This window comes from Anarhichas minor, unplaced genomic scaffold (genome assembly GCF_050575085.1).
Source record: "Anarhichas minor isolate MPS153535 unplaced genomic scaffold, ASM5057508v1 ptg000003l, whole genome shotgun sequence".
Taxonomy (NCBI): domain Eukaryota; kingdom Metazoa; phylum Chordata; class Actinopteri; order Perciformes; family Anarhichadidae; genus Anarhichas; species Anarhichas minor.
The window spans coordinates 4632798-4644884 of record NW_027466449.1 but is presented as its reverse complement, the minus strand read 5'-3'; the positions used below and the strand labels follow the sequence as shown (position 1 = coordinate 4644884).

General features: G+C 42.6%; 1 protein-coding gene across 1 annotated transcript in view; it reads left to right on the top strand.

Annotated features, from left to right (window-relative positions):
* Positions 1 to 12087, top strand: part of LOC142952621 (forkhead box protein J3-like) — a 34225-nt gene that overhangs the window by 19550 nt on the left and 2588 nt on the right. The window contains exons 4-8 of the mRNA XM_076094458.1: positions 1382 to 1483; positions 3885 to 4049; positions 7035 to 7242; positions 10104 to 10388; positions 11790 to 11879. Of these exons, the coding sequence (XP_075950573.1) occupies positions 1382 to 1483; positions 3885 to 4049; positions 7035 to 7242; positions 10104 to 10388; positions 11790 to 11879 (850 nt within the window). The remainder of the gene's footprint in view (positions 1 to 1381; positions 1484 to 3884; positions 4050 to 7034; positions 7243 to 10103; positions 10389 to 11789; positions 11880 to 12087) is intronic.

Genomic DNA, 12087 nt, shown 5'->3' with positions numbered 1-12087 from the left:
ACACACTGTGGGCTGTCACACGGGCTAAAGAGAAACAGGGAGGTTTTAAGTGCTAAGATTTATAGCGGTGTTACCGTCTGAAAAAAAAAAAAAAAAAAAAAAGCTGGGCTAAATATGTGGTAGTGTTTTTATTAGGGTTTTGTTGCACCTAGGCTCCGCTGTCAAAGTCTTTAACGTCTCCTGATGACAGCGGTTGTGCAAATGAAAAGATTAGAAGTTGGCAGCGAGGCTAAACGGCAGCTGCATAAATGCATTGTGTAAATGTGTAGACAGGCAGTGTACACTTAGTTTAGGAGCTGCGTCTCCGGTGTCCCTCAGCATAATCACTTTCTTTCATTTCCTGTATGCCTCTCTCCGTCTGCCTGTCTGCCGCTCCGTCACCACTCAATTATCTCCCTACCTATTCTTCCTTTTTCGCTCCCCTTCTTCCACAAGCCTTCCTCACTCCTCTCTTCACCTCTCCGTTGTCTTCTTTTTAAGTGCCTCCACCAGGGAACCGACAACCCATTTCACTGGGAGTTTATCATAAATTAAAGATTGCATTGTTACCAACCAATCCTCTTACTGTAAGCAGTTTGGGAAGGCATGCAAGCTGTCTTGAACCCTGAAAGGAGTCAGACGAGGAAAAAGTCCTCGTTTTTATTTAGATTTTATTTTTTATTTTTTCCAATTTGCTGGCGTCAATTTAGCCCCTCATCGATCTTTGAACAGTTCCTCATATCCCCACACTCGGTTAACTCTACTTCAGCTCTCTGTGAGGACGGCAGAAAATGAACTGCTGCTGAATCCATTTTAGACGCTTGAATAATGCATGAGGAGATGGGTTCATTTATCTCATCAAGTGCGAATGATGGATCAACTTTTCAGGCTGTTTAAAGTGTCCAGCCATTATAATGAAGTGCGCCTCGAACTGGTGCACATAGCTGGTGCCCGGGGGGCGTGGCGCTGATTCAGGAGCCTCAGAAACAGAATCGTGAATTTGCAAGCGTTCAGAAATTTCTCATAAGATTTGTCCAATTAAATTTCCTTCATCATTTCTACTGTCACAATCAGCTGTGAGTACTAATAGCAGCAGTGATTGTTGTTTAAGTTCATAATGATTATTTTAGGGGAGTGGCTTTGGAGGGAAGCCTGAAGGAACGGGCTGTCGGTGTTGCCGACTTGGCTACTTTCTCGCTAGATTTAGCAGCGTTTGCAGCTGGTGCTGCTAGCTACTTTCTTCTTCTTGCTAGTTTCTCAACATTACCAACCCTAGCTTTAAAATGAGCAAATGAAAATAAATGATATGCCTCTTCAAACATACATTGCTAAATATTTTCACACTCACAGATTCGTTTGGTGTCTCCGTCCTCGTTCTCAGTCCTCTGTCCTCTACTTTCAGGCATCAACTCCTTACAGCCTGGAGTCCGAGTCTCTGAGAATGGACTGCATTATGTCGGGAGGGGCGTCCCCCACTCTGGCCATCAATGCTGTAACCAACAAGGTACGACACCAGCTACTCACGTTTGACTTAGTGGCCCTTTAAGTCTCATGAATATTCCTGTCCTAATGATGTGTAATGATGATTGTTAATAACAGATGAATTAGTCAAGAAGCTGTAGTTATTTGTACTTGCAGCTCAGAAGAATGTGTTGAAGTTTTTAATAATGATTACTAACTGGATGTCAGACGTACTTGCAGCAGAATGAGTCTTCCAGGTCAAACAATGCAGAGTGGTCGCACACATCCAAATACCGTTTTACAGGTCCTCACTTACACACACAACCGTATGCACTGAAACACACACACACACACACACGCACACACACACGCTGACTAAAAAGCTAAACTGGGTGTGACCGTCTGTATAAGGGTCAGAGATTAAGTAGCGACTGGGACCTCTGACGCTTGTCTGAACTGCCACACACACACACACACACACACACACACACACACAAACAAAGAGAATGATGATGTGTGGTACCTGACCTCTTCGTCTGACCCCGACCAAAGAGGAACATTTGTCCCACAGCAGCAGCTCACATAACTCTTGAGTGTTTGGTTCGAGACGTAATGTGAAGGTCTGGACTTGACAGCTTATTCCAGTTCTCCATTCTGCTCTTTTCACACATTTTGACTCATACTTCCTAGAATTTGTCAACATGAAACACTTTTATTAGAGATTATTAACGCTCTTGTTAATTAAAAATGATTTCATCACCATCATTATATAGCCATGTATTCACTTGCTGCAATCATTTATCCACTAAAGATAGGAAGCACAGTGAAAAATTGCTGATGTTTGTACTTCTAGGTTTGTCTTTTGGGGTTTTGGGAAGTAGTTAAAGGTATTTCTCATTCATTTTGACATTGTAGAGACTTAATAACAAAATCATGCATAGATTGATATAATCTGAATCTAAATAGTTTGTGTAAAAACCATTATTGTGCAAAACTGTTTTGTTAGATCCACAGACATATAGAGTCTTAAAAATGTGACAATAGAAAGTGAGAGGTGGACATCATTAACGGCCAAGGAGATCAGCGACAGTTTGCTGTAATTTACCTCTTGCATGTCAGTTTGCACTTATTCTGTTTTCACCAAAGGGAAGATTAAAACTTGATTTGTCTCAGCCATCCCTATACATTTAGAAAAAAATGATTCAGAGCAAGGAGAGAAAGACCTTGATGATAATGATGCCAGCGTCAATGATATCCGCCCACATCCAGACAGGTGGCGTCCTGCAGGCACAGCAGCGCATCAGAGCTTCTTTAATAACACATTTGCACACTAATATTCTGTCTGCAATGGAGAGTGCCTGTTCTTCTGAAAAAGACATTCCTATAAGATAATACTAAGAGCTTAGGATAACAGAAATGTTTTTTTCTCCCGATGCATGATTGTTAAAGTAATCATTTATTTCATTCGGATATTTTAATGTTTTTACTTGAAATCTAAAATTCCTAGAAATTGAAGCTCTGCCAAGTCTAAAAAAACACAAAGTTGAAACCTTTCCAGAGACATCATGAGGTGTTATATGATCAGTTTTTCCTTTTTTTTCCTAATGTATATAGACTTTAAGTGTTCTCATAAACCACATAATTATTTCCTCATTACTACAGTAACACAGCACGGAGAATTACATGTTCACTCAGATGTCACCAAATACACCAAAACAGAAAACGTTCACGAGTAACACTTAACGAAGCCGACTTTTGAAAATGCTTATTTTTTCCGCTACGAGAACATCTACAGGGTAGAGCACCGCCCCAGAGAGCCTTTACTGTTTTCTCCCCCGGAGGCTACCATTTCACATTTGTCTATACAATTATATGTAGCCTGGAGGTAATGCTGGCGCTCTTCTTCACAAGTGCTGGCAGTCAAAGACAACAAGTAAAACATGATTCAACATGATCCCGAGGCATTTCTTTTGAAAGCTTTGTGATCCGTCACCAGAAGACCACAGTACACAGTACACTTCCTCTGAAACAATAAAGTCATTTCTGAAGTTACCTATTTGTTTCTGGGTCGCGACATTTAATCAAAATCGCCATGTTCAAGGAAGAAAGATCATCATTAGTTAACGTTCCGTGCTGTCATGCTGCAGCAAGACCAATTTGCATTTACCAGCACTGTAATTTCCATATTTCCTCATGCGTTGTCCCATAAGTTAATGGTGCTTGGGTAATGTGTTGAGGTGGACAGAGTTCACTTTAGGCTGGAGATAAGTCTGCGAATGGACAAAATGAAGGAGCAGAACTACAACATCTCAAATCACTACCTTTAGAAGGAGTTTATATGGAGCATTGCCTCAACATTTTGGCCCTGTGTAATTTGCCTTTATTGTCACATTAACAATAAATGGATCGTGTGTGTGTGTGTGTGTGTGTGTGTGTGAGTGTAGGTAGCACTCTACAACTCCGAGGCAGAAGGCAGCGAGAGTCCTGGTAGTCTGGGCAGCCTGAGCAACAGCCTTTCAGAGCAGAGTTTGGCATCCGTCAACCTGAACAACCTGAACAACCTGAACACTGCCGTCAGCAGCGGCAGCAACGTACACAGCTACACACCAGTAAGTTCTTCTCTTTATTTTGGGTGACAGTCTAATGATTGCTGAAGGAAAATATCTCTATTCTTATTTCTGTCTGCACAAGAACAGCTGACCTGCCACTGCTACAGACCCTTATTTCAGGACACTTTCTCCCACTTTTCTTCTGCTTTTTTTAAGATGATTATCTCGAACTGGCAAACGTTCAACCGGCAGCATTCAAACTAAAAGGTTTTACTATGTTCACTTGATTCTGAAATAAACCGGATGATTCAGTCACCAGTTCAGACACTCTCAGCCGGTACAGAAGGTGTCTTAGCAGACTGAGGAGGTGGTAACCAGCTAACGACATGTACGCTGGATCTACAGTACTGCTGGAGCTCTGTGTCACATTTATACTTTGCAAGCAAATATACAATCAGTTGGCTTCTGCAGAGCACATTTAGTGTGCTTAGATGACACTAGCATTGTTCTGTACAATGTAAGTAGAGTTAAGCAGATGGCATGAACAGACACGTTGATATATCTTTTTAACCTGGATACATCATAGATTTTAGTGGTGCTCTCTTGCTAAATAATTCAAATGTTTTGCTAAATATCCATTTTATTGCTGTTTGACATGCAGAGACATGCATGTTTTCTATATGGAGAATTTATTTGGGCTCCCCAAACAAATCAAATTGGCGACACCCATAAAGATGTTTGTATTTATTTTATATATATATATTTGTTTTCTTTTCAGAGTTGTGGAAATGCAATTAAAAGTGCAGATTGATTGAAAACTCTCTTGCTTGTTGTTGAATGTTGAATGTTCAATTTTTGTTTGGCAGCCAGCTATCAATACTGTTTGCGGCCCCTCACACTCCTCAAGGTCTACCAGCACTAATAAATGCTAAACCTGTAGCAAATGCTGGTATTTTTTCATAGAAGTGCCTCTGTCGAGCAAACAAATGAAACATCAGACCACTCCAGAATGAACGACTTTGAGAAAAAAGGGGCAAAATTTTGTACAATAAAATCCAGATTAATTAATACATATTTAAGCCTGCAGTTGCACACTTAGATTTTCCCGTCTCTTTGCCATTTACTGCACTCACATACTCGCACACAGCGAGGTTTATTTGTATCAAGGCGTCTCATGTCATCTACTGTACTGGTGCATACGGGCTTGGCCGACGTAAAGTACACCGGGACTTGGCAGGCCGCAGACGCACTGAGACATTTGGCCAGATGTGTGTGAGACGATAACAAGTCGCCTTTTTTAATAAAGGAAACTTATTACAACAAACAATTCATCCCCAGCTGATCAATTGCAGAAAATATGGCTGGAGAAGGAGTCCATTATATAAGAAAGACTTTTGACAAAAAAATTTAACATTCATTTGATCTCTAAATTTAAAATATCACAGGTTTAGATGCAAACAGGTTTTACTTAAATTGGCAGCTGGACACTTTAAAAAAATAAAATAAAAGTTGACTGAAGATCTCAGTCGTTAATGGGGACTTTTGCATGTCACATGTTTGTCAAAGTTTGTCAAACATTTGGTCCAAAATTACAGGAGTGCTGAGAAGTCCCAACTCTTTATTATTTCCCCCTTGTAACAGCTGCTCACCTTTTTACCATCAATCACTTTGCCCCACTCACCTCCCACCTGCATTAGCAAAGGTCAGTGCAATCTCATCTCGTTAACCTCTCATTTCTGGAGGCCGTCTTTTGTTTTCCTCCTCCCTGCATCGTCTCCTCCATCCCTTGCCCTCCTCCTCCATCGCCTCAGACCTCATCTGCGGTTTGGTCCAGGGGGATCAGGGTTAGTTCTGCCTCATTACCTGGCACAGGTGATACCCCCCCTAACTGACGGTGATTACTAGTGGCATCGCTGGCAGAGATCTCAAAGACACCAAGAAAGTTGACGGAGAGGCATCCATTACTGGGTTGGAGGTAGACGTGTGGGGGATGCGTCATGCTAAGTCGGCTTATATCTGCGGAGGCACACTGATCACAGCAAATTGCTTGTGTTTGCCGGGTGGATGGTGAGGAAGGTGACAGCTAGGATGAGACGATTGAGGGTCGAGGGAGACAGGCAGCAATCACTATAGGAGACAGAAAATTGAAGCAGTGGATTTTGTTTTTGTGTGTTCATACGAAAAGGAAATTAGTGGCAGCCAAGATTCCCTTTTAATTGCGTGAAATTAAATTTGGTATGATAATCCTAGCGAATAAAGAAAAAATAATTAATGTGAAAATTTAATTTGAATGGTACAATTGGAAAATAAATTAAGTTTCTTGAAACTGAATGTGATAAGTATTGAATGTTACTTTTTATCCGTTTTACAATGCAGCTCTCCCAATTTAAATTCAGGTTTCTCAATTTAGACAGGTTGCAGCCCACACCAATGTGTGTATGTGTATATATATATGCATGCACAGTCCATATAAACATTTGCTGCTCATTAAATCTGTGCAGTTACTTGGTTCCTTCCACCTCCACAGCCTCCTCCTGTATTAGCTTGTAGCTGTTCGTTATGTGTTTTAAATACAGTATATGTTCATGTAAGTCGGGGGGTTGTGAGCTCAGGGACAGTCTGTGTCAAGCTTGTGATATGTGTCAAAGCATCACAGAGCCACACCGCCAAACTAAAACTGTTGCTATAAATGATGACAACCTCGAATTTTGTGTCATGACTGAACAGTTACCGACCAGGAATGTGCACATCGCCATGTTTTATTTGTGACTGTGGTGCTTTAATGGATGATGTTTCTGTTTGTTTATGATAAAAACCCAGACCCCCGGTACTCCCATTGTACCAGCGCAGTGGCCTTATTGGTCTTATTGAAATATGTTTTTTTGATGCAGTGCCGATGTCAGACTGACCGCAGGCTTTACACTTTGAGCTGCCGTGTGAATTCAGCCTTTGATGTATTTTTTTCAAACCGATTCCTTGATGTATTTTTTTATTTTTTTTACCTCTCACAGTCTCTATGTCTGTTCCCTCTCCTCTGTCTTGAAGGTGAGTAGCCACTCAGAGCCTTCTTCCCAGTCCCTGAGCCTCCAGCAGCCCGCCCAGCCGCCGCCGCCGCCTCCCCCACAGCCCCAGTACGATCTGCCCGTCCTGGAGTCCCGGGACAAGCAGCTCTGTTTCTCAGACTTCGAGGACCTCAGCTCTTCTTTCCGCAGTCTGTACAAGTGCGTCTTTGAGCAGTCCTTCTCACAGCAAGGTGGGTGTCGACCCTCATTTTGCATGTGGATTAGTGTGTGTCTGTTCATGTGTTCCCGTCAAACATCCTAATTGACGCATGTGTTTTCAGGAAAAACAACAACTTGTAGACCTCTATGTCATGCACATAATTAGCTGTCAAGCTTAAGCTCCTAATGAAATGCTAAGAATTTAACATTGCTGTCACAGCACTAAAAGCATTCCAGCATTAACCTCCATCACACTCTACTCCTACTCCACTGTATTTTAATAAACAACCTGTTGTTCCGCATATCTGCGTTTTACGACTCACTCAGTCAAATGAGTAAAGGCAATTAAGAGGAAGAATTCTACAGAAGAAGGAAGAAAAACTCACAAACACATCCGCAGTCGAGCAGAGCAAAAGGGTTTCGCAGCTTTGATAGCAGCTAATTAGATTGGTTCTACAGTTTGTGAAGCATCTTGCTAATTGCTTCCTGAAGCTTTCAGGTCACCAGGCCTCGTTCCACTTCGAACCCCCCCCCCCCCCCCCCCCACACTCCTATCACCTTCCCTCTTTTCGCTTTCGTCTCCACACACACACATCCACGAAAGTTATGTAAGCGTAGAGATTGATGCGCTCTGTTGAGCTCAATAACTGCTGCCTGTATTCACAGTCTGACAAGGTCCCCTTCACTTTGTGGTCAGGGGTGCACACGCAGAAAAGATAAGACGATGAGAATACTAGTTGGGGGGGGGGGGGGGGGGGGGATGATACAGACAACTCAATAAGAAAGTGAATAAGAAAATGGATTTAGTGGATCTTTGAAAGGGTCCCTGAGGTGTGAGGCTTAGCAGGAAGTCACAGTATTTGAGTCACATTGAGTCTCCCGGACTTCATCGCCTCCTTTGAAAAACTACAGTGAGTCCAAAGACCGCACACCAAACTGTAAGTGACTCAGGTCAGTTCGAACAATGGAGACAAAATGAACATCAAATTAATAATAGCAGGGGGTGTAAAAGCCTCACGATACAAGCGTAACAACTCCCTGACGGCAGGAGGGAAAAGTCACTCCCTGAGATGTGCTCAGATAGCCTCGGTATGATTTGTTGGTCAGAAAAAGAAAAACTCAAGTCCCTCTGTATCGCTCCTCTGATGTTTGAAGAGATCTTAACAGTCACTGCTCGGGCATTCTCTGTCTTTTGGTGATAAGCAATGAAACAGCAGATAAAAGAAATGGTCCAAAGACTCTCAACAAAAGAGATAAATGTAGTTATGGAAAGGAAATAAGTTTCTGACGATAGTGCACTCTCTGCTGGCCACACCTTTGCATCATCTCTGTCTTTATATTTAACCAGTATTGATTGTTGATTGCTGGGACAATCATTTACATTTAACTCGACTTACATTACATTTAAAGGAGCAGTGCGTAACATTTAGGGGGATTAATGGGCTGAAATGGAATATGATATTAACAACTATGTGCCTGAAACTAAGTATCGTTGTGTTTTCCTTAGCTTAGAAAAAGCCGTTTATATCTACATAGGGAGCGGGTTGTCTTCCACGGAGTCCGCCATCTTGTACCGCCATGTTTCTACAGCAGCCCAGAGCGGTCAAACCAAACACTGGCTCTAGAGAGAGCCTTTTGTGTTTTTTTGTAATCTGAAGAAGATCGGTATCAAACGTGCCGCGGTGCTGAATTATTAAAGACCGGAGTTTTGATAAGCTCCAACGTTACTGGTGTTTATTTATTATCACGCTGCAGCGAGCATCTCCTCTGCTCTCTGTGTCGGGCTGAGCTCATCCAACTACACACACACACACACACATAGACACAAGCACACACACACACACACACACACGAAGCGTCAGCGAGCAAAGATTCCGCGGTGGAGACCGTGAAGTGAAGCAGGTGAAGTAAAGAATACTGGAGTTGAAGGCAATTACGCTCGTTACTGTTGGTGCAATAAAATATTTGCGAGTAAAAGCCAATACCCAATCAATACATCTGTTCAACAAGCATTAACGTGTAAACGAAAGTGAAACCTAATTCAATCGGCTCTGTCCGCAGTCTCATCCACCTCATCCAGTCTCATATGTTGACACAAGCACAGTACTTTACAGTTACTGCAGCTTCCAGTGTCCATGATGAAGTGTAAAGGAGATTCAGATAGAAGCCATTGACAAGAAAATCCTGTATCGTTGAAATGTGTGTGGTATGTGAAAAGGAACGATGTTCGGCACCCAGCCACCCACAGCCCAACAACTGGACATAAAAAAAAGAAGAAAGTAATTGGTTTGTCTATCAACTGTTGCAACAATCTCTTACTCTGGTTTGGTCAAAATAAACCTGTGAGTTAGATGTGAGAATATACTCGTTCTGCGCACTGCTGTCCCCGCTGTGTCTCTCGGCCCGCTGAGCAGTGGCTCACCATCTTCAGAGATAACCCAGACCATTAAATTAGTTGAATGAAATGCCAAAAAAGCATCCAAAAAATCACCCAAAAACTGTAACCCTACTGGGTGATGGGCATGAGGAATATTCTGTTATGATATATATGCACCAGGAAGTAAACCATAAAACAGCTCCTCAGTGCTGTGGCTCAGGTCACATACTGGTTTGCCAAAAATAACCTTTTGAGTGGCATGAAAGCAAGAGAGAGTCGTAGACAGTCTGTAGCTGGTGACACTGAAACATGAGTGGGTGTAAATGTGTGGGGAAAAAAGCTGATTAAAAGGGCAACGTGAGGGTTGAATGTACATGTATATTCCACAGATCAACAGTATTTTCAGTCACACCAAGCCTCCAGTTTTTTTTTGTTTGAATTTTTGTCGTTTTCTTGTTTGCTGTCCTCACCCGTGATATTTTTTTGTCTTTGTCTGTTTTGTTTTTTTTCCAGCAGGTTTGATGGGTATGCCTGGTGATTCCAGCCAGCAGGCCCGGACCGCCTGCTCCTATCAGCACTCTCCTGGTGCGGGAAACGGCGTCGGCCACCACCACCAACACAACCACGGTCAGACGTCACACCACCCCCACCACCCTCAGCAGCACCTCTCCCCTCACTCCACCCACAGTCAGCACCAGGCGCACGGTCAGCATGGCCAACACCAACAGCACCCTGCTCATTCCCAGCAGCACCCGTCTCTCTCCCACCAGAGTCACACCGGACAAACCTGCCCCTCAACAGGTGAGAACAGAGCCGCAGTTTTTACGGTATACGGTTTTCATGTGCAGGCATTGGAAATGTCTGGCTCTGGTGACACCTAGTGCACAGTATCAAAAAAGACAAAACATCATACTAATTAGAAAGAGGCTATAAACACAAAAACATTCCACTTAAAAAAAGTTTTCTTTAGCAACACCCCGAGTTATTGAACAATAACAATCTTGTGATTGAGAAATCCCATTGTTTCCATGAGTTATGGCTATTAATGATATTCACATCATATTGCACTACGTACTGAGCATATTGTATAGAGTATTAATACAAGCAGCTGAGTGGGAGAACCGCTGACATCAGTCTCCTAGGCGTAATCGCAACTTTAGAAGGGTCCACGAACTGGAAATATAATCCAACATCAACATTCGTAACGTCAATGCAGCTATTTCTCTGCTCTGCTGCAAACCTCTTTGCTGATTTCTCTGTGTGAAAGGAAGCCACAAAGTGTACGGTATAGTTTATTGTCTCCTAGATATTGATGCTGTTCAGCAGCGAACAATGATTCTTCTCCTCCCGACTCCCAGAGCAACATTGGTGTAAATACAATTCACCTTAAACATCCGAATAGGCTTGTCTCGGCACGGACTCATTGCATTTATATTATATTCTTTCCTCTGTAAGGTCCCAGAGCATTTGGTATTATGAGGCTGTGCTGATACAGACAGGCATCTCCAAAGCTTCACCGAGGCTTGTCCTGCTCATATTCCCAGTCTTTGTTTTTCTTTTTGGTTTTTTCTTTTTTCCCTTTGTGTCTCCTTTGTGGCAACACGGCTCTCAGGCCAAAGAAGGTACTCTTCAGATATTATTTATCTAGGTTAGTATTCCCCTCAACCAGGCAGAGGATGAGTGAAAGCAATCCCTCAGTCTTTGATCCACGGCATCCGAATGTGTTGTTGTTTAGTTTGCGGTGGTGAAGGCGGTGGAAGGCATCTTCCTTTATTTTGTTCTACCAAGAGCAAACCTGTGGCTGGCATTTTTCAACGTGAAGTCACACCACCTTGTGGTTGACTGCAGAACTTTACTGAGACTTTTTAATCTGGATTAGTTCAGATAATTTAACGCTGCCACACTGATCACACTGAACTTGTATTTACTTTAGTGTTGAAACAATTAGTTGACACTTTGATAACTGATTCATTTCGGTTTCATTTATAATTGTAAATTAAACGATTTTGTAGATGTCACCTTGGGGTCCGGGGAACTTGTGATGTCCTCAATTTACAAACGACTGAACAACAACATTTTTGAATGTGTGTGTGTGTGTGTGTGTGTGTGTGTGTGTGTGTGTGTGTGTGTGTGTGTGTGTGTGTGTGTGTGTGTGTGTGTGTGTGTGTGTGTGTGTGTGTGTGTGTGTGGTCTCTCTCCCAGACTGGTACCCCAACCTGGACTGGCTGAAGGAGAGCTGCCGCATTGCTACCAGCTACAACTGGGCTGATGTAGACCTCTCCCCGTTTCAAGGTAACACACATCCTGTAAACACACACACACACACGCACCACCAAGAGCCATCAGTGTAAACAGCATCTGAAATGATGAAGCTGTCTACTGCAGCCTGTTTTGACACAGTGAGAATTGATATAATGCTTATTATGCCGATCAGTTACTTTGATTAAACCATTACGATTCCTCTCTGAGCTTTCATATACATTCGCCCTTGAGGCCCAAT